The 23,135-nt window shown below is 39.8% G+C and overlaps 1 protein-coding gene across 10 annotated transcripts in view; it reads left to right on the top strand.

The window, feature by feature from the left end:
- Window positions 1-23,135, top strand: part of LOC144018051 (uncharacterized) — a 267,738-nt gene that overhangs the window by 188,969 nt on the left and 55,634 nt on the right. For all 10 annotated transcript variants that reach the window (XM_077520152.1, XM_077520147.1, XM_077520146.1 and 7 more), the window contains one exon: window positions 7,554-7,675. In XM_077520152.1, coding sequence (XP_077376278.1) covers window positions 7,554-7,675 — 122 coding nt within the window. The remainder of the gene's footprint in view (window positions 1-7,553; window positions 7,676-23,135) is intronic.

Genomic DNA, 23,135 nt, shown 5'->3' with positions numbered 1-23,135 from the left:
CATAATCTATAACATGTCAGCAACACTACAGAGAAATTATGTACAACAATGAAATGGGGATTAGGATCAGTTTATGTGCCAATATGTTCTTTCGCAGGTGGCCGTTTTAGGTTCTTTGAGTGCAGACTTTCATATATTTGTTTAACCTCAAAAAGCTAATATTCCTTATTTTGTGGCTTATTAAATCATGTGTGCTGGACTGCATCATTAAGGAGTCTGGCAACGTGTCTTTTTGTTCCTCCGGGACGTCACAGCTGAGTGAAACCAAGCGGATTCTTGGGGGGGGGGGGACTTCACACTTTTCCAGGCCATCTATAATGCATTACACACATATGTGAACACACCAACACACCCTCCAAGCCTCAACAAAAATGTCTTTTCTGAATATGGACACGTCATATGCAGTCCGCTGAGTGGCATTTCCTCCGATCCCTGGCAAAGACCTCTCGGGTCAGGACCCCAGAGACGGGCCCCTGTTTGCTGGCCGCTTCTCTGTGGCCGGGATAGAGGTCATGAATGGAGGCACGGTTGAAGGTGGGAGAAAGGCGGCGGCGGAAATGCCAACAGATGACATTGGTGAGTGAAATGTCATCCGGAGATGGTCAGTTGATGGATTGCCTCACAATTGCCGTATTGTAAAACAGTTGAACAAGCCAGAGTAGCACCTGTTCCTGTGTATGACATTTGGCAATACCCCCCCCCCCCCCCCCCCCCGTTCTCTCGCAATCTTTGCGAGGGAATGCAAACGTTTTGCTCACAAGTGTTTTAAAATTAAATCTCAGGTGCTCCGTAGAATAAAATGCCCCAAAATGACACCAAAAAGCCTCTTTTATGGCTTTGCTTCTTGAAATGGTTAGTGAATCTACTTCTGGTCAACATAGCTCCCAAAATTCATGGAACTAATTGAAACCGACTTAGGTGGCTCAATTTTAAAGACATCAAAATCTCATGGGCAAATTCATCTTTGAAGACCACCTGAAAAGAGCCAAAACTTCAACACTGGAATTCTCTTGAAGCTTTGACAGCTGCCAGTAAAGCTCCTTTGGTTTCCCTCTCTGCTTCCTTAGACCAGCAGCCCAACAAAAAAAATCGGAAATTTGCATTCCAATAAACGCAAATGTGAGAAAGTGGAACAAGTAGCGACCCAGCAAAGTGTTCAAGCAGCAACGAACAAGGGGAAGAAGAAAGGAAGTGTGCTCGAGAGAAAGAGAGAATATGAAAGCCCAACAAGAAGGCAACACGCTTTGCATCGCTGGCTCGCGTCTTTTATACGCTTACGGCTTCACACTGTGTGGAAAAATCTCGTCCCCCTGCCAGGGATCTTTGCTTTTCAGGATGTCACGATGAATCACATTCCCCCTCGGTGATGTGATTCTCGCCGATCAAAGAAGATGCAACTTTTGGTTAGCATAGCGGCAAGGCTTGCGGGGGGGTTTTCTTGTTAGGGGCAGGCATGAGGGGCAAATGTGCAACAGTGCTGTTAACAGTTTGATGAATGTGATGTGGGAAAAGTTGAGGCTTGATGTTGATGCTTGGAAAAACCTGAGGTTGTATCAAACGGTTGTATCTAAACTGTATAATGATGTCACATGTCCCCACAACGAATGTGACAGTGTGCTCAAAAACGAGTAGCTAGTATTCCCAAAATACCCTCAAGGGATGTAGTGACTTAACTTGATTTACCTTAAACATGGGTTAGGGTAAATAAATAGTATCATTGATATATATTTTTAAGATACATCTTCCATTTCTTGTCTAAGAGCCACCAATGTAGTTGGACTCCTGTGAGACACAACAACCTTTCCCGTACCGATGGGGGAGTTGAACACATGAAAATGCATGCGTAGCAATCCAATTGGACTCCATCTGTCTGTCTGTCTGTCTGTCTCTGTCTGTCTGTCTATATCTATCTAGCTAGCTAGCTAGCCTAGCTATCCATATCTATCTATCTATCTATCTATCTATCTATCTATCTATCTATCTATCCATCCATCCATCCATCCATCCGTGTTTCTGTAGATGCTGCTTGTGTGTTGCTCAAATGAGATTATCAATTTATGACATGCCAGATGTTACAACCTTATTTCTGTTTTCGGCTTGGATAAAAGAGCTGTCTACAGTGTTTAAAACTATATTTAAATGGAAAAACAATGTTTCAAAGAAACAAAATATGTTAGCAAGCAGCATTAGCGTCAATCAGGTCCATTACTGGTTGTTATTGCTGTTTTAATTTACTGCTACAATTACTCCCAACGTCCTACTTTGCACATCAATGACCACATGTCAAACTGTTCTTTTGCTGTTAAGTGCTGAGCTTACGGGCTTTTCGAAACCTAAGTTCCCTGGCCTTACAAATCAAATGCCTGATTGGAAATCAACAGACTAATACAAACTAAAACAATGCCGGTGAATGTGGACGATCACATTCTGTGTGTAAACGCGTTTAAATTTGGGACCATAATAAGATGCATAAGGAATGCAATAAATCCACTCACACTTAGAGTACACAAATCCAGTCGCTTTTGTTTGGCAGTGTACACTTGAGGAGCAAATAAGGATTAGCCTTTTGTTGGCGCAATCTGGTTAAGAGTTTATGCAGAATTCATGGCAAGTGTGCAAAGTCAAACAGTGTCAAATTTATGCTAAGTGCGCACATGTCATTGTGTGCGAAAGGATTTAAACATATCCACCTGGACGAACCGAGACGTAAAGCCTCCGGGTCTTTAAAAGTGGAAATAAATAAATGAAATAAATACAATTAAACACGGTTAGTAATTAGTAGACCTCGGGGGGAAGACGCTGTACAGCGGTATCATCGTCACATGCGACCGCAGCGTAAGCGACAATATGAGGCAAAGTGGGATGTTTTAGTTCAACAAACGGTCCCTCTGAGGCAGAGTTGCACCAGAGGCCATAATCTTCCGGTTTGAGTCAAATCTCAACGGGCAGAGCCGAAGAAGACGAGTTTTCTGCTTTACTGAATTTGGCTCGAGCCTCGCAACACTTTAAAAGGAAGTGACGAGAGAGGGCCTGCTAAGACAAATCGACCGCGGAAGTTCTAAATCTTATTGTCGGCTTGCGTCTTCCATCACCGCTCAACCAGGACGTCACGTATTTACACCGGGTGCCCTTTCCGAAACGACCGTCACTTTCATCTGGGCTTGGAATTGGCATTGAAGTGGATTGATTGGCGGTGATGGAAAATGAAATCGAACCTGCGTCAGGCAGCAGGTGACGTTCATTTGTCCATTTGCTGCTGTTTAGCCAATTTAGGATTGCGGACTTAATGTTGTCCATTTTCAGATGACCTTTAAAGGAACACAAGACTTATTATTACTAACTAGTTATTCTGTGAAATGGTTATAGGTTATATATTAAAATACACATTGAAGTACGTGGAATGAATGACAACAAAGAGACTCCCGAGGAATGATCGCGTCCCACGGCGGACATCAAAGGTGGAATTACGCCTTACAACAAAGAAGCACTTCAAAAATAAAAAATAAAAAAATTTGTTTCCAACCGAAAGCCGGATAAAACTGGCAGATCCAGCCTCCGGCGAGTCCAAGTGGACGGTGAACATCCGGGTGACTTGTACTCTGCTAGGCTAAGCTACGTGCCGCGTGCTTAGCACGCTTTAGCCCACATTAGGAGCGGCCACTCCCCACCGCCCCACCCCCACACGGTATGACATGAAACCGGACGTGTTTGATTACTTTACTCTGAACAGAATTAGTATATATATCATCACGATCACGTGACCAGGATAATGCCGTTCCTCACGGTTCGTTCAAATTCTGATACTTAATCGGTTTAAAATAAAATTCAGGGAATAAGATGCCAGAGACATTTGCACTTTTATTCTTTGTACACAATGCCGAATCCAATACTGGAAAATGATTAATAAATGTGTTAAAGACCAACTTTGTCGTAGAGATTCATAGTTATTCATGTATTTAATTATTAATTAATTCATTCATTCATTCACTCATCCTAGAGACTCTGGCTGATTGTTATCGAACTGAATTAAGTATATGACATACTTCGAAGGATCTGTTTTCATCATTATTTGTTGCCAAAACCTGGCAGCGAAATTTTCTTCGTCTCAATAAATTGTTACGTCAGTCGCTTTTCCGCAATCGAAAATGTGCCACGTTATGTTGTTTCAAGTATAAAATGCCATAATTGACTCTAAAGTGCCCGCAAATATTCTTTGGAAATTCAGCCAGTCTTACTGAGAAACCTGAAATTTGGTAGGCAAGTCTATTATAGCCACCAAAAAAGTTACAGTAAGTCTGCCATTTTGAGGTTGTGAATCAGCCATTTTAGGCTCATTTCCAGGTATCAGTTGCAACCAAATTGGAAATACGCAGATGAATGATGCCGTGAAGCAAATAATCTAAATATTTGTCATTCAGTCCAGAGTGTGGTGAGGAAGTTTGCGGACTTGCCATAAAAAATGAAATTCTAATACTTGAGTTCCATGCCGTACGGAATGTCAAGTTGCCCTGTGAGATAAGTGTATACACTTCTGCCAGTAGGGGGCAGAAAAGTACACACGTGTCTCACACATGAAGTAACCCCCCTCTTGATTCTCCCCTTCAAACTCTGTATACTCACACCAAAGCCTCCAATCCTCTTGCAGCTTTAATCTTCTATACAATTCCAAGATGGGAGGCCTTTTCTTGTGGCTAGTCTGAACGGTGAATGGGCTTCTTTTTTTTTTTTACAGTAGCGCTGAGCTTGTGCGTGCGCACCGCAGTCTAATCTCCGGAGTCAAAGAGGAGCACAGAGCTCGGGGTCGCAACGAACTGAATCAGCTTTTAACGCCGCTGTTGATCGAATGACTTTCGAGTTCTTAAGACGCTCAAACCTGCATAAGTGGCTGAGCTTGGAGTTGTTTTCTCCGCATAGATGAGCAAGATATGAGATTTGGGCTCTGTGTATTGTAACTTGATGGGTTCAATCGTTGACTGAGTAAGGCTCTTTCATACGGCAGGGGAAGGGGAAGCATACAGCAAGCGGTCGTGTGCTTTACGTGAAAATATGTTGCGCAATGGAATTGGGTGCACTTAGTAGTCGTCGCGTGGCTGTTGTGATGGTACATCACGATTTTCAAGTCGTGGTTAAGGTTTCAAGTTAATCTTTCAAACTAGGATTAAGACTTCTACTTGAGGTTTCAAACTGGGGTTATGGGTTCAAATTAGTGCTTCAAACTAGAGCTAGCGGTTTAATTTAGGGTTTCAAGGCCTATCACCAGACAAAGATCAGGGTTTAAAGGGCCTATCTGCCGGTTTCACTCAGGAAAATGCACTTTTTAAATACAGGATTTAAACAAACAAACTACTTCTCAATTTATATTTTTTCATAACGTGTGGGGGTGATTTTGTCCTAAACCCCCAGCATGTATTTTGCCATTTTGTGTTTGTTTTGTAAACAGCGGGCCGTTTCTGTGGAAAGACAGTGTTTACACCCCTCCAGCCAATCGCAGAGCGGGGGGGCGTGTCGCAAACGGGGCCGGGCGAACGTGTCGGCTGCGTGACATCACTCCCGCGGCAATTTGAAAGCACGCACGGATTTTTTTTTTTCACTCACTCATTCACACATGTAAGCTTCTGTGAGGGAGTGAATGAAAAAAATAATAATAATCCGTGCGCACGCTGGAGGGGTGTAAACACTGTCTTTCCACAGAAACGTCCCGCTGTTTACAAAACAACCACAAAATGGCAAAATAGTAGAGGCTGGGGGTGTGGGGTTTAGGACAAAATCACCCCCACACGTTATGAAAAGCCCATATCTGTAACTTGAAAAGTAGTTAGTTTATTTAAATCCTGTATTTAAAAAGTACATTTTCCTGAGTGAAACCGGCAGACAGGTCCTTTAAGCATTCAAGCCAAGTGATAGGATTTCAAGCCTGGGTCAGAGTTTCATTTTTTCCAGAGTTACAGCTGCAAATTTTAGTTTGTTATTAGGTTTTCAAACCCAAGTTTCACTTATATTATCCATAAATTGCTCTACTGCCCTTAGCTAAAATGCTAATGTGATGATATTAACTGGGGAAAGTCGCTGTACTAACGTGGCTGTGTTGAATTAAATTACGTCATTTAATAGGGAAAGTCATAATATTTTTTTTCCCCCCTTGAGGGAAGTCATTTTTTTTCCTTCTTCTTTGAGCAAGTATAAATAAATCCAATTCCACATTGAGTCTCCAAAGTCTCTTTTATTACTTCTCACTTTTTTTTTTTTTTTTTGGAGAGTCAACATGACACTTCTGCTGTTTCTGCTGTACGCGACATCACAACAAATCAGCTTCAGCATCGTCTGTCAATATTTCCATTACCAGTCAGACAGCAGCCTCTTGTCAGACATGTTTTTCGACTTGTACTTTCTCATCTTTTCTGCTTTGTTTCACGTTGTGATCACATTTTCTGATGAAGTTGTTTCAGTACTGTCAACGTCCCAAAGGGAGGCGGAATAAATACAATTTATAATGCTGCTTGTTTTCCAATCGTCTCTCTCTCGTCGCGTTCAATCACAAGCGAACGCCGAGTGAGCGATAAATAAACACGACTAACAGAGGTGGTACAACTCGGGTTCGAGAGTAAATACGCTGAACCGAGATAGTTAATGCAGGATTGATAGACAGCATTTCAGTCAGAAATGTACTTCAGGCCAGGCATGAGGTTTGAAATCAGATTTTCTCGCCTGAGTTATGATTTTAAACCACGGTTAGGATTTTAACTCTTTGACCGCCAAAAACGTTTAAAAACGATGAGTAAAATCACGATGTATGCCGCCATGAACGTTAAATGACGTCAACTAAGTTTTTTGTTTTTGTTTTTGTTTTTTTTCATCAATGCACAGTGCAACGTCTAAGTGCAGCGCTGCCTGGTCAATGGGTTGTGGAATCAAAAACACTCACTATGGCCAGCAGATGGCAGCATTGTACCTCCTCTCAATGGGCTATCGGTGTATGAAATTACAATGAAACATGACATGATATGACAAAGGCTTTGATAATTCACGTCATCCTTGAAAACGGTCTATTTCATCAGATTTTAAGTTTTTTTTTTGATAACGTGTGGCAGTAAAGGAGTTAAAAAAGGTTCCAAGCAAAGGTTTTACTTGAATAACTGTTTCGTATTAGATTAAAAATTTGAAATCAAGTGTTCACGCAGTTGTGTGTAACTAGAAGGGTCAGAGACTAAATAGAATAGAATGAAACATTATTTGATGTTTCCTTTTTGGGAAGAAAATCTTTTCTTTTTTTCCCCAAAAAGGAAGCACTAAATAGAGGTATGGTTGAGCTTGGTAAAGGTAGAGGGATTATGCACGTATAATAGATAAAAAGTCACTAATATTACTGAGAGATGTGGTAGGATATTTTTTTTTTAGAATATCATCTTACTGGTATTTAGTGCAATCTGTTCTCTGTATGATTCTTATTGGCTGGAGAACAATGAATTGCCCTTTAAGTCACCCCTTTTTTTTTTTATTGTTATAATTTATCTTTCACAAGGCATTTAGTTGTTCATTGTCTGCTGTTATCACAGGTCATTAGCGTTTGTTTGTATTGCACCGTGACATTTCTCGACCGAGGCCAGCGGTGGCGCGAAGACGCTACTTCCTGCCAGCCCCTCGGGATCTCGTGCAGACTTCGGGCTATGACGAAAAGGTCAGTGGTGGCCCGACAAAGGCAAAACAGGGTGAGAGGGGAAATGGCACGTGTAAAAAATAAAATAAAATAAATATACCAACATAACAGGCCGCAGGCTGCAAACACGGATTTAATATCAGTCCAGCGGGTGCAAAGGCAGCATGGCCGCAGGGGTTTGAGGAAGCAGGAACATAACAACAATAACCCCAAACCAGTTCAGGGCTATTTTGCAGTTAACATGCTAATGTGTTAGCACAAAGTCCTCACCCATTGTCATGTTGACCACCGGCAAATAAGAGACATTCTGAGCTTGGCAGAGGTTGTTGTGATTGATGGGAAATAACTTTGCATTTTGTCTAGAAAAATGTTGGACATTTTTGAGAAAATTCAAGAGGGATTGTTTTTTTTTTTTGTTTTTTTTTTTTTGTTTTTTTTGTTTTTTTAGTAGTAGTCAACTATTGAGACAACATATGTGTAATTTTAACAGTAAAATTATAAATATAATAAACATTTTTCTAGAAATTTTCCATTTGAGAATTTTTGGAGAAAAACGTAATCTTTCAAGTATAATCATATAAAGAAAATCTTGTTCATAATTTTATGAGAGTTGAAAATTTTAATTTTTTTGTCGCTCAAAAAATATTCATGTTCATAAAACAAAGTCTGGTTTAATTCCAGGAAAAAAAAAAAAAGTTGAAAGAACAGCTTACAATATTATAGAAAGAAAAAGTAGGCACCGGTTAAAAGAAACCTGCCATGCCAAAAAGTTTAGATTTTATGAGAAAAAAAAAAAGAGAAAAAAAAAAATATTGCTTTAAAAAGAGAATAATAAAAAAAAAAAAAACTTTAAATGTAGCCTTTGAAGTTGGAATTTTATTTTATTTATTTGCAAAAATGTCTAATCTTATGACACTAAAGTCACATTTGAGATGAAGAGTTGTAATATGGCGACAAAAATGTTTCTTTCCCACCTCTCTGTATCGCGTCACTTGTACAGTTGCTTCACCAAATATAAAGTCCCACCTAAAAAAAATCTTCATAGCTTGAACTCACGTACTTGACATACATAAAAAGAAAAAAAGAAAAGAAAAATCATTTCGGCAAGCTTTAAACTATTTTCTTTGACTTTTTTTTTGTGACACCAAAAAACAAAAACAGAAAACCAGACCACTTTTTTGGATGGTTGACTTTTCTGATATCATCGATAGCAACATGACAACACCTGCGCCCATGTAGGTTGGCGCAAACGTGCACTAATTGCTAATTTGGCTGACCTACTTTAGCGTAATGACGGATGAGTTAATTGACCAATTAAGTGGATAACAGGTGTGTGTAATTGCCAGGCACTCCTGAGACTTGAAAGGAGGACGTGTCCATCTACAGCTTGATGCAGGAACATGTTCGTGATTAACACTCTCCACTGTGCTAGGATATCCTTTTTTTTTTTTTATTTAATGGAACAACACCACGCTGATGCTCCCATTAGGGGTGTTGAGTTAATTAAACCTAATTAGAAGCAAATTAACACTAGCCAGTTCTATTGTACTCGTACTTTTTTATAAAACTGAGTTATTTGGTTACTTTGAATAGAAAAATATATGATGATAATAAAGTTTGAGAAGATTTTCATATATTTTTAAGAAAAAGCACAAACACGGTTAGATTTTAAGTGCTCCACTGAAGTTGGGTTTTAGGTTTTTTGGGGTTCAATTTACTGTTATTGCAATTACTGTGAGCTTGACCTATGCCCAACCACAATTGTAATGCCCTCAAACCACCCCACAACACAATAACAATAACTCAACATTAATATCCTAACACTAACCTCAACGTGACGTCATAAAAACGGGACGCTGTGGAAAAGTAATAAACACGGACGTACGTATGAAATATGACATTCATATGTAAGTCAATGAGTAAACAGTAGCGCTGGGTGGATAGACTTAGACTTAGACTTAGACTTGACTTTATTGATCCCTTTGGGATGGCTCCCTCTGGGAAATTTTTGTCCAGCAGCAATGAGAACAGATAATAAAATAGAAAATAATTCAAGCAATCAATAAATAAGGTTATTACACCAGAGATTGAATTAATAAATAATAATAATAATAATAATAATAATAATAAAATGAAAAATAAAAATTCAATCAATCAATAAATAAGGTTATTACACCAGAGATTGAATTCATAATAATAATAAGAAAAAGAAGAAGAAAAATCAAATAAAAATTCAATCAATCAATAAATAAGGTTATTACACCAGAGATTGAATTAATAAAAAAAAAATATATAATAATAATAAAATGAAAAATAAAAATTAAATCAATCAATAAATAAGGTTATTACACCAGAGATTGAATTCTTAATAATAATAAGAAAAAGAAGAAGAAAAATCAAATAAAAAATAAAAATTCAATCAATCAATAAATAAGGTTATTACACTGGAGATTGAATTAAAATAAAATAAAGTGCCATATTTGCGAAGTGAAGTGCATGCTACACCCTCCTCCCCCCCAGTGAGAAGTTGTAGAGTTCAATTAAAGTAAATTCATTCAACATGGCTACTTGAAGATGATTCGTGTGATGATAGACTTTCGAATTTGTTTGCAGTCCATTGTGAGCTGAGCTGAGATCACTTTCAACCGCCAAGTGACGAGACCAACTTTCTTTTGTTCAAGAATGGCTTTCCATGCTGATAATCTAAAACTTAGACCCCCAATATGGTCACCACGACTCCCAACCCAAATTATAACCCTCCAACTCCCTAACACTAATCAAAACCGCTAAATCCAAACCTAAATAGAACCCGAACAACTGTAGGGACATTCAACTGTAGCACGTCCACTGTATAAAAAGTAATAGACAAGAAAAGCGAGACTCCTCGCCCGCCTCCAAATTCGCGTGCAGATAATTAACGCGCGAAATGACATCACCGCGCTCAAAACACACGAGGCGCAGATGGGCTCGGCGTGTAGCACCCGCATACACGCTGCGAGAAAAGCAATCAGCGGCGACACACATCAAAGGCAGCTGTCAGAATAAAATACAAAAAATCCACAACGCTGATTGCAAACAATCTGCATTTGTTCTTTACCAAACTTTCGGAGAGATTTATGTCACGCTATAATGTGCGACATCACATGACGAGTCCGGTAAAAATCAAAAGTTGACTAGTTGGACCAAAAAATCAATGATTCGGAAACGAACGAAATTTGGAGGGCAGAGAAATATTTTGCAACAAATTAAAACATTAAAAAATAAATAAATAAGCACATACATGTAGAAGCCTATTCCCACTGGTAAAAAATAAAATAAAAAAATAATTCATTTAAAAAAAAAAAAAGTTTTGCTGTCAGAGGCCTTTTTTTTTATTTTATTTTTTTTATTTTTATTTTTATTTTTATTTTTTTGTAATTGTCAGGAGCCCATTTGTGCCAGTGGGGGTAGAATAACCCCATACTGGGGGAAATTGGCTTCTGACAGTTAAAAATAAATACATAAATATTGTTTTGTTTTTTTGTTTTTTACTGGTGGTAATGACATATAAATATAATAACATTAAACATTTTTTGCATAGTAAAATTACAACTTTATTCTTGTATGATTGACATCTTCCTTCTAGTAAAGATTTCAATACCTATCTCCATTTTTTGCTCTCTAAAAGTACGAGTTTGCTCTCTTTTTCCTCAAAAATAGCCAACTTTGACATCTAGGGGTGCAGGTGGTGTTTTAATTGGTGTAGCGTTATGATTGGGTCCTTCAAAAAAAATGACTCCCTGTAATGTGAAAAGTTTGATCTACATTGCGGTCAGTGCAAATGTATCAAAAACATCAAAGCGGGTAAATTAAGTAGAATAGAAAAATGTAACACTCGGAGAAATCACACGTTTCAGTTTGCAAACTAACTTTTTGTTGCACCACTCCCATTAATTTGCACTCCAGGCTGCATTCGGTAGTAGTAGTAGTAGCACAAACAGCGCCCTCCAGTGTTGCCATGACGCAGGACAGCTTCAGCTAAATCTCTTCAAGAGAAGTCACAGCACTGAATATTACAGCGTTCCGCTTTTCTTCCCCGCGAGTTTTGGGAGCCGACGCAGGGGGATGAGGAAACATGTTCTACATTTTTCAAGCATGCCAAGCTCTGCGACTCACTGCTGAATTGTTAAGATGCAACAAAGACCAGATTTCTAATGGGAATCAACATACATGCTCATGGGATTAAAAGCCTGCCTTCATGCGAATACAAGATATGTAAAAATCTTCATTGGAGCAGGAAAGGCAGGGATATGTTCTTTTTTTTTTTTTTTTTTTTTTTTTCCAGTTTGAGTGCGTGTTGGTTGAATTTGCAATTTTGCAAAACCAAAACATATTTTCCTGGCGAGAAAAATTGAGAATGCCATGCAAACTACTATAAAGTCATTATAGTTGATGCATTTGAGTCCTCTTATTTTTAAATTTGTAACAGTTATTTTTAAAATTGTATTGTTTGTTCCTTTAATAAGTCTAAAATGGTTACACAAAGAGCCACACATTTATTGCATATGACAGCCATTTTTGATCCCACATTTTTAAGATTCTATTGCTACAATGCAACCTAGAATGTTCAATGTTTTTTTTTTTTTTTTTTTTTTTTTTTTTTTAAACAAAATGGTCCTCAATTGAGGGCCTTATGGCACCGCCCCCCCTGCCCAGCTCAGTCACCTTGAAAGTGACAAAAATTAAATAATCATAACAAGAATGAAATCTGATTTTTTTTTTATCTGTTCTTAGATGATCATGATGAATATAATACACCATTTTTGATAAGTAACTTGCTTAATTAATCTCTGGCGATAATATAACTTCCGCTTTGGGCGCACGGCAGCCAGGTAGATATGGCGGCCATATTGGATGGGGCAATGGGAGAGTGTTTAGTGCCAATGTTTTTCTCAGTGATGGGTGATGATTTTTCTGAAGTAACTTTATTCAAATTTAGTTGAATAATTTAGTTAAAACTCAACTTTATTCATACAAAAAATAATAACTTCAATTGCAATTAAAATATACAGTAACTTGACATAATATATATATATATTGATTTAATATGTTGAAGTAAATGTGGGAGAATAAATGACATGTACAGTTTTCAATGTGACATTTGACACATGACGTATAGGCAAGTATGAAAAAATATTCAGGTGAACAATTTTTGCAGTATTTTTAAGGGTAAGGTGAGATTACCTCTTCAGGGCTTCATATTGAATAAAATAAGAACTATAGCTTCGGATTCTAAGCCTTCCAGTGTCACTCCTTGACCAGAAATAAAGACGGTCCCAACCCAAAATATTCCCCCACTCAAAAAATTATTCGCCCTCCAATGGCAGAGTGGAAAATTAATTCAGGCATTAATTCACAATTCTACCATTCTAATCTGGCGTCGTGGAGCCATAAAAGAAAAGTGAGAGTGAGCGGGGAGCAAATCTCAGGTGTAATATAAAACCAAATGCATTAGCTGACAGGGCATTGATGAATGTCAAATCCATCACGCGGTGCCAAGCTGGGGGGAATTGATCTTTTATTTTTTTTTTTCCATTTGGCACTTTTTTCCCCCCTGCTCAGGCTCCCTCCATTACGAATGCATCAGTGTGCGCCGTAATACGCGTGTCCGCTTCTCCCCGCATTCAGCTCCCCAAAGTCAATTGAAGGTTGTCTGCAGGCAGCTCATGGAAATGAAGCTTGATTGGGAGAGTTTTTGAGCGTGGCTCATTGTTAGCCACCACCACCACTATACACCCCCCCCCCCCCCCCGCCCCATGCCCATCATCGAGCTCCACAATAAAAAGTTGTCAGTGCTCAAATTAGCCCAAATAGCTCACTGCTTACGCCTTGCCGGCGTGCCGTGACGACTCGTGCCGTTTGTTAATGAACCTGGAAGATTACCAGATGTGAAAATTAACTGACAGCTTTGCCCGCCAAAACGCAAGATGGCGAGCGGCGGCTTTCCATTTACAGTCTTGTAGTTGAACTTTCTTAGCGTGTTCGGCAAATGCAACGTTGCTCTTATCAGAGGGACCAACTGGTGGAGAGGACGATAAACTGCCAATTCCATTCACTTTTCTTACTGCTTGGTAAGTTTATGCTTTGTAAATTTCAGATGGGAACTTTCACCGGTTCTTTTATCTTAAATGCTCGCTATACTAATAATAACAACAACCAATGAACTGCATATTCTCAGTTGAACTATATACTGGATGCCAGAAAGATTGAGTACATAGCTGCGGAGCCTCCTCTGCTGAATGCGGGAGAATCTATTCAAAACGGTCTCTACTCATACTGTCTTGGCCGCGCACCTTGGCCGTGTGGTGGACGGCTCAGCCTGGCCTATGTGAAAATGTGTGATCTGATGGTCTGACGGCCAATTCACACTGACTGCGGAAAGGACGCGGTGCGTTTTCCGTACGGCTCCCGCACGGACTGCAATTCACACCGCGCGCGTTGCGTGTCCGGATATCTGCACAAGATAATGGGGGGAGTTGATTTCACGCGATAACAGCCGTGTATATAGAGTCCTATTTTGTAAACAATAGCCACGCTTGCCTGTTGTCACATCGATATGCTTTTTGGGCAATATTTTCTGTGACTTCTACCAAGGATCTACTACCATGGGTAAGTACGTTTTGTGTTTAAATAGTGTTATTTTGTCATGTTTTATTTATTCTGAGCTCATTTTTTTTGTCTTAAATGTCCAACTCATGTCATGCTATGTAGTTCGCTAGCTTCTCCGCCCCAAAAAAACGAGTTCACAAACGGTTTTATTTTGAAATATACCGGATTTACCTTACTGCAAGATGCCCGACTTCCTATCCGGCTCGTGTAATTTCTTTAGCTTTTTTAGCCACGTCTATTCCACAGCCAGTGTGAATTGGGCGTTAACTGCTTTCAACTAGATAAGTGACCCCAGAGTGCAGATAGATAGACACCAAGGACCAGGACAGGTCACAGCGACACAATGGCCTAGCTCAAGTCACCTATCTAATTCATTAACTCATTTACTCCCAAAAACGTATAAAAACGGTTCTATTTTAAATATTACCATGCTCCCAAAGATGTATTTAGACGTTTTGGCTTTGATGCAGCCTCTGAACTGAAGAGAATGCTTGAAGCAATGGTAGGTATTACAAAAGCGGCCAGCAGATGACAGCAGAGTATAAGAGATCAAAAAGCTTTTTTCCCCATAGTTTTAAACAGATTTGTAAATAATGATGAAACTTAACCATATTTTAATGCTAATTGAAGCAAAATGGAAAAAGATAGAAATCTACTTTTTTTTTCCTGATGAAAGAAGAGGCTCTAATCTTTCTTTAGGTAGATTCCATGTTTTTATAGCAATAAGAAAATATTCTATGGGTCTTGCAAAATCAGTCCAAAGCCAGTAAAATAGCGCAAATGTCCCGGGAGTGAATGAGTTAAGAGGCCAAATCTAATATTAGAGTCACAAGATAAGTTACAGCTGAATTTGGGAGAGAGAGATGGGATTCTCCCTGGACTGGTCACCAGCCAATCCCGAGGCAGATGAAAACAAAAGACATTCAACACTTAAATGCACACCTATGGACAATATAAAGTCTTCAGCTAACCTACATGCATGTTTTTAGAATGAGGGTAGTACCTGGAGAAAACCCATTAATGCCTATGGGAAAACATGCAAACTACATACAGGAAGTCAGAGCCAAGAAGCCCATAGCTCAGAGGTGTAAGGAACTCGTCCTCTCAGGCATGTCTGGCTGATACGAGCTGACTAAAGCTGCTGTCACGTACTGGACAAATGTATTCTCAAACCAACTCCTGAAGTGCAATTTGGAGCCCATCAAATCCAAAGCAACGCTCATCAAATAGCAAGCAGCGGAATGCAGGCGGGCCGAACGCGACCACGCGGCAGTTTTACGTGATTGAGTTATACGGGAGAGCGCCGTTAATCTTTACGACCGTTTTGAAAAAGCGACGCGGCGCTCTTCATTGGCCGCCGTCGCCGCCCGTGTAGCCGTTTTCCGCCTGGACGCCCTCACGGCTCGCCGCCGTCCGCCCGCTTCGCCTATACGCTCGCAGACAAGACGCGGAGGCGGACTGTTCCCAAGGCGGCCACTGTGGCCGACATATTGACATCTTAGAGACAGTTGAACTATTACAGTATATAGACTGGACAATGAAATTGATATTTTTTCCCCCCACACATTTTGTTATGTTACTGTCATATTCCAAAATGAATTATTATTGATTTTTTTCCCCTTTCAGCTCTACACAAAACGCCCATAAAGACAAAGTAAAACAAGGCTTTTGGAAATGTTTGAAATGTGAACAAATATATATGTAAATATAGAATAATAATAATAAATTTTGAGATAGTAATTTATACACGTTATCCTTGAGATATTTCAACGTTACAACAACTTTTAACATGTTTCAACAACTTGATTGGTGTAAATCTGTGTTGAATTCAATTGGTTGGTTGGTAGATATGCAAAAAAAAAAATATATCACATAATTCCCCAGGCTATAATTGCCTCCAAGCTAGCGTCAACAACACCTGAAAGAATGAAAAAAATATGTTCACATTCTCTAAATTGGTCAATGTGTATATCATATTAAAGGAAAAATAAATTCTGTCATTTTTTTGGTGTACAATCGCAACATACTGTAACTTTGGGAGAAAAATGTAGGGGGGTGAAAACTTGTGCAAGGTATTGTGCTACACCAAAAGTAATCTAACCATGCATTTTTTTTTTTTTTTTACTACTAATGTAATGTCACTATGTACAAAGCCAGATAAAAGCAACATTCAACCCCCAAAACAAAAATGAACATTTCAGTAACAGTATTGTTTTTTGATTTTTAGTTTTAGTTTTTTTTAATTAGTTTTAGTTAACTAAAATAACCTTTAATGGCACCTGTTTTTCGATACCCACCCTTCTTACTTTGACCATCTCCAAACATTTTTGTTTTGTTTATTTTATTTGAACTGAGTCAAATGCCATTTTTAGCACATGTCGCGGGCCACTGAAAAATGGACGGCGGGCCGCAAATGGCCCCCGGGCCGTAGTTTGGGCACCGCTGCCCAAGCGACAACGTTTTAATATGAATTATGTTGATCCATACACATAAAATGACACTTTCCATCACATCCAGCAACCCTGCAAAATAAACACATATTCCCCTTTTCGGCTGCGCATACAGACGCACAGAAGTCTCATAACCCCCGGCGGGGGTTCGCGTCGCCATCGTGGGATTATTCAAGTTTAGGGAATAACTACCCGCCCTTATCTGCAGCGGGCCTCTTGGCAGAAGCTCGTCTTTGGGGCCCTGTCACTTCCAAGCCCGGCGCTTGGGATTGATCCATCAATGGGGAGCCCTCCCTCGCCATTACGCACCCCCTTCACCCTCACCCTCCGCCTGCCTTGTGCCCTTTCTTGCTGATAATGCCTCATTGTGAACGCCATAAAGAGAAGTTATCTCATTTTCACCTGAGGTCATTTTTACAAGGGGGGGGGGGGGGGGGGTAGGGGGGGGGATGCTCTTTTCAGTCCTATTTCTTCCCCTAATGGCTCTCAACTTTCCGGCTCATTGTGGCTCCTGCAGAATGCCAGCATAATAGGCTGCTGCTGCTGCTGCTGCTGCTGCTGCTGCGGCGGCGGCGGCTCTAATTTGACTCGCAGTCACCATACATTAGTTGGCGGTGAGATTGTCCGTCCGGTGTCAAGTGAAGTTAATTGTCCGTCGACTTCTTCACCTCCTCCGCACTCCTATTAGTACCTCAAAGGCAACAGGGATTAATTTATTGCTCGCCTTAGTGTCAAGAAGTGACGGGGATGGTGAGAGAGCTTAATATTTCAAAAGGATGTCGCCGTTTTCGGGCTATATAGCGGTATGTGTAATTAGTTCAAATGTATGTGGTGGTACTGCTTTGATTTATAAAACAAACAAAAAAAAGTCTTCCCATGTGTGTAATTTCAATGGAAATTAGTCATCACTTATTCTCTTCTGGATAGTGTTAGACTAGGTCTCTTCATGACTACATAGATGACTTGAGCTAGGCCGTCGTGTTGCTGTTATTTGTCCTTGCTTGGCGCCTTTCTGTCTGTGCATTCTGACATACGTATCCAGTAAAAAAACAGTTAAGGCCATCAGGCCACACGTTCTCACGTGGGGAGGCTGAGCCGTTCGCCCATGTGGGCGGGCGGCCTAGACAGTATGAGTGCAGGGACGATTCTGAATAGATCAGTTCCTCTTCCGCATACTAATAGAAGAGGGCTCCGCAGCTGTGTACTCGATCTTTCTGGCATCCAGTAAACAGTTCATCTGAGAAATTGCATCCGTCTGGTTATTACTGTTAGTTTAATAGCGTGAGCATTAAGATACAAGAACCAGTGGAAGTTCCCACCCAGAACTTACTACAATAGCCAATAATATCATATAGCTCAAATGAAAAGAGCAGAGACGAATTTTCGCTTTTTTTTTTTAAGTATTGACATGGATTTTGGTCAAATTATATGAGGAACAATTTGCATTAAACCACTTATTAGCATAAGAACGTACCCCCCCGCTGATAGCAACAGATGCTTCGCTGTGCGCCTTCAAGCATTTTCCATATGTTCAAATAAATTACGTACATACAAGCTTAGTTGTTGAGTTTGTAACGCTTTCAGAAAGGTTCAAATATTCTGTTTTATGAACGGCAACAGGTGGACACACATGCCGGTTAATCTAATGGTACCTGTCACTATACATCACTGGCATAGATAGATGAACAATTAACTCATTCACTCGCCGTCATTTTCACAGAAGCAATCCTGTTTTACTGAATTTTGACTGATTTTGCAAGGCCCACAGAAATATTGTGTTCAATTGCTATAAAAGCATGGAACCTATCAAAAGAAAGATTAAAGTCTCTTCTTTCATCAGGGAAAAAAAAGTATGTTTCTATCTGTTTCCATTTTGCAGCAATTAGCATTAGAAGAGAGCTAAGTTTCATCAGTTTAAGTAATTGAGCTTTTTTTCTAGATGGCCCTGGTTGATCTCTTTTGCTCTGCTGCCACCTGCTGGCCGTTTGTGTACTAACTACCATTTCTGTAACTGTTCTTTGCAGTTGAGAGGGTGCATCAAAGCCTTCTGTATGCTTTAGCATTTTAAAAAAAACAAAAAAAACAACGTATAAATACGTCTTTGGGAGACTTAAAACATAAAAAAAACGTTTTTACACGTTATTGAGAGCAAATTAGTTAAGTAAAATTTGATCATGTTACATAGGATAGTGCAGTTGGTGAATTCCCAAATACGCATCCTGGAAATGACCCAAAATGGCCGCTTCAGGCCTTATATGTCTGACTGTGGGCATGGAAACTTGAGACTTTGCATGCATACTGTATAGAATAGATGAGTTCACACAGTTTTGTGTTGACAAGCAAGACATACAAAACTATAAAACATTATATAAAACCAAAAAACTGACTCTCTGCCAGTAATAAAAAATAAACAAGATGTCGCATGAGAGGATTTTAGTTTCTAATGTGTAAAAAATATGTTATGACATTAACGCTAACACTACACGGGCACTGTTCAGTTTCATATCACGGAATGAGGCACTATAGTGCAGTGAGGATTGTGCGACGCCTTCGTTTATCCTATTTGAATCCCTGCTCTGTCTTAAATTTAAAATAGTCCCCGTTCCTGCGTGGATAGGGAGGAGAAAATAGCACCCTCTGCTGGAACTGAAGCAGTACTGGACAAATCGCCGCCCGAGACGTTGACATTTCCACGCTTGCAAGCGTCATCCGCTTATTGGAAGGCAGTTTGACATTTGATGCGTGTACTCCCAACCATCAGCGCCGCCGTTGTACCTGTGCACACCTGCTCCTGCCTGGCGCCGCCTTTATTACCCCTATTATTAATGCAGAGCAGGGCCTCGCTTGGCATTTTTATTGAATTATTTACAAGGCGGAATAATGACAGCGGTGCTCCCCGGCGCCAAACAAATAAATAAATCCCCGTCTCTAATCAAATCGGGAGGATGATGTATGCGGCGCGGGATGTTATTAGGTGACTGGATTGGTGTCACGGTGCCAGCGGGCGGAAGGTACACCTTTTTTTTTTTTTTTTTTTTTCGAACATATTTTTGTTTTCCTTTCTTGTTTTGTCGCAGATGACGAAGACACACCGCCAAGCCAGCTTTAATGTGCTACGGATGTACTCTGTGGCTCTTTTGCATTTCTTTATTTTGCTTTTTGGCGTCGACATTTAGAGTAAATCCCCGCTAATCGCAGTGGATAAGGACTGAGGCCTACCTCGAACAGTGAAAAATCACAAGTGATTGATGCAAACTGCAGTGAACCGCCACCCATCCTTGTCTCCACGGCAATGAGACGTTATGCTTACCAGCAGGAGCACGTAATGTTCACTGTTGGATCTCACATTCCTTCCCAAAAGAATCGAACGCATTCGAGTCTGCGTGTCAATTCACACCAGCTGCGGCGCGGTGCGGAACGGATGCGGCGATTCGGAAGGTTTCCGCAAAAGCGTTCTATTTTTTTCCGGGATTCCGATTTTCATGACGCTGAAGAAATTACACGAGTCGGACAGGAAGTCAGGCGTTGGCATCAAGGGGAATCCGGTATATTTCAGAAATAAAACTGTTGGCGAACTCGTTTGTTTGAGGGGGGAGGGAAGCTCGCTAACATAGCATGACGAGTCGGACATTTAAAACACACACTAAAAAAGACAAACTCATAAGTTAAACATGACAAAATAACACGATTTAAACACAAACGTACTTACTCATGGTAGAAGGGCCATAGTAGTCCCAGAAATATATCGATGTGACAACAGGCTAGCGTGGCTTTTGTTTACAAATAGGACTCGATATACACGACACGGTTGTTATCGCGTGAACTTTAACTCTCCAGCGTGAATCCCAGATGTGTCCAAACTTTTTCATGTGAGGGCCACATCCAGAAAATCAGAAGGACGCAAGGGCCACATAATGTTATGAATTGTGTTTAGTCCTAAAAATTGTGCAAATAATGTATTTGTGCTTTTTGCATATTTAGAAAAAAGCTACAGTATATAAACCAATTTATTTGTAATCATTTTAGTTTTTATTTTGTTTTGAGTTTAGTTTTTTTTTTTATTTAGTTAGTTTTAACTAGTTTTCAGGGTGGTTCTGTTAGTTTTTGTATTAGTTTTAGTCTTTAATAAATGCTTAGTTTTAGTTTAGTTAGTTTCAGTATTAGTTTTAGTTTTGTTTATGTGTATTACTTGTGCACAATATTTAAAAAAACACCTTGGGCATGACGTCATTATTCCGGTTTATATCAAAATAAATTGACTAAAAATCACATTTAAAATCATCCCCAAAGGTTCAAGCATTAAATGAATTGCCAAAGACTAAAACGAAGGACATGTTTGCTGTAATTATAGTTTTATTTTAGTTAGTTTTGTAAACATAAAATGTAGTTTCAGTTAGTTTTCTTTTTTCAAAAAGCATCTTCGTTTTTATTTCGTTAACGAAATTGTTTTTTGAATTTTAGTTTTTTCGTTAGTTTGTTAACTAAAATAACCTTTAATAGCACCTGTGTTTTTTGACACCTTCCCTTCTTTGACCATCTCCAAACATTTTTGTTTTTATTTGATTTGAACTGAGTCAAATGCCATTTTTAGCATATGTCGCGGGCCACTAAAAAATGGACGGCGGGCCGCAAATGGCCCCCGGGCCGTAGTTTGGACACCCCTGCTCTATTCTGTATGGACGGTGGTAGTTCACTGTACTTGTTTTAATCATTTACCGGTAATCAAATAATCACTTTTAGCAGACGCGTGAAACCTATCAGCACTGACGTGCTGCCTCTCACGGCAAAAACGGGACAAAAATGCTCTCGTCTTTGGCTCCACCTTCTCTGTGATAAACCCACAAACCGATTCCGAGAGATGTTTTGAGCGCTTAACGTTGCCAGAGACATCATGAAATATAAATGCAGCGCGCAACGGGGAGCGCGTCGGACAAACAGTGTTATTCCAGAAGCAGCTGTAGAGTTAATTGGAGAGCCGTGTCGGCTTTCTCCACACTCGCTATGAAGGCAGGAGTGCTTTGCTTTACAGAGTTGTATTTCTGATTTATTCTGTTCGCCGGGACGGGGAGAGATTACATCAGGGAATGCGGTGCACGAGGGCCTCCGACCGGTTGCACCAGAGACGCCCCGTGATCATAAAATACTTTTGTTTACAGCACGAGTGCTCAAACTTGCTTTTTTTTTTTCCCAAGGACGCCCTCATTATTGTCACACCAATTAAACATAACTACCACGTGTGCCAAATGCCATGGGATTTTTTTTTTCCAACTTAAATATTCATGACCTTTTTTTTCGTAGAAAGTAACAAAACCATATTCAATTGAATTAAATTCAGTATTTATCCATTGTCCCTCGCCGAGGTGCACTGCTTCCGCAAACAAAATGGCTGAGAAGAGAGAGGAGTTAGTTTACAAAAGCACTGTCAGTGCTGCCAGATTTGCGATTTGGTTGCTCCATTTACAGACTTTTCAGATCACGCCGGTGATTTTTTATTTTTTTTAAAATAAAAAAGCGACTATAGTGACTTTAATTCCAGCTGAAAAACTGACAACAATGAGCTGAATCATTTTCACAATGCGGCGGCACCTTAGGCAGGATTTAATATTGCCCCACTCTCCACTTGTTATTCCAATATGCTTACAAAATAAATTAGATTATTTATTTTTTTTATACATTGCATTTCATTTATAAAATAATGTCATCCAAATTTAAATGTAAATCATTTCATTATTATGACTTCAATTTTAAATGACACCTATAATTTTCCATCTCTGCTAGTGATGGGAATTCCAGTTCTTTTCGGTAAACTGAATCACTAGAATCAGTTCATTTAAAAGAACCGTTCAAAAGATTCGTTCACCGAATCGTTCACTGCCCCACCCCCACCCGGACGTCGTGACAAAAAAATAAATAAAAAATAGTGCTTTTTAAAAAAAATGTTTTATGAAGTTACTTTTTATATTCAACTGTAATAATTTTAATAAGAAGAATTATGATAATAATAATGATGATAATAATAATTACAGTAGACGACACCCACAGTACACGGAGAGGATCATAAATCCATGGAGGTAGCACGTTCACTCAATGACTCGTTCGCGAACCGGAAACGGCAACGCGTTCACCCACTGACTCGTTCACTCACTGATCCGTTCACCTCTTCGCGAACGGGAAGCTTCCTCAGTGACTCGTTTCCTGAACACCAATAGTGAGGCTGCATGTGTCGTAAAATCCCGCCCACGTCTGACGCTGACGCTTCTGATTGGTCGTTCGCAAAGACTGACGGCATGAGCGTGGCTGCTCTCAAATGAACTGAGAAGAGAACGAATCACTTCAAGAAGTGACTCGTTCGCTCACGTTCACTCAAACGATTCGCTTGGCAT

Source organism: Festucalex cinctus, chromosome 4, assembly GCF_051991245.1.
Source record: "Festucalex cinctus isolate MCC-2025b chromosome 4, RoL_Fcin_1.0, whole genome shotgun sequence".
Lineage (NCBI taxonomy): Eukaryota > Metazoa > Chordata > Actinopteri > Syngnathiformes > Syngnathidae > Festucalex > Festucalex cinctus.
This window is presented reverse-complemented; position numbering and strand designations above follow the sequence as displayed.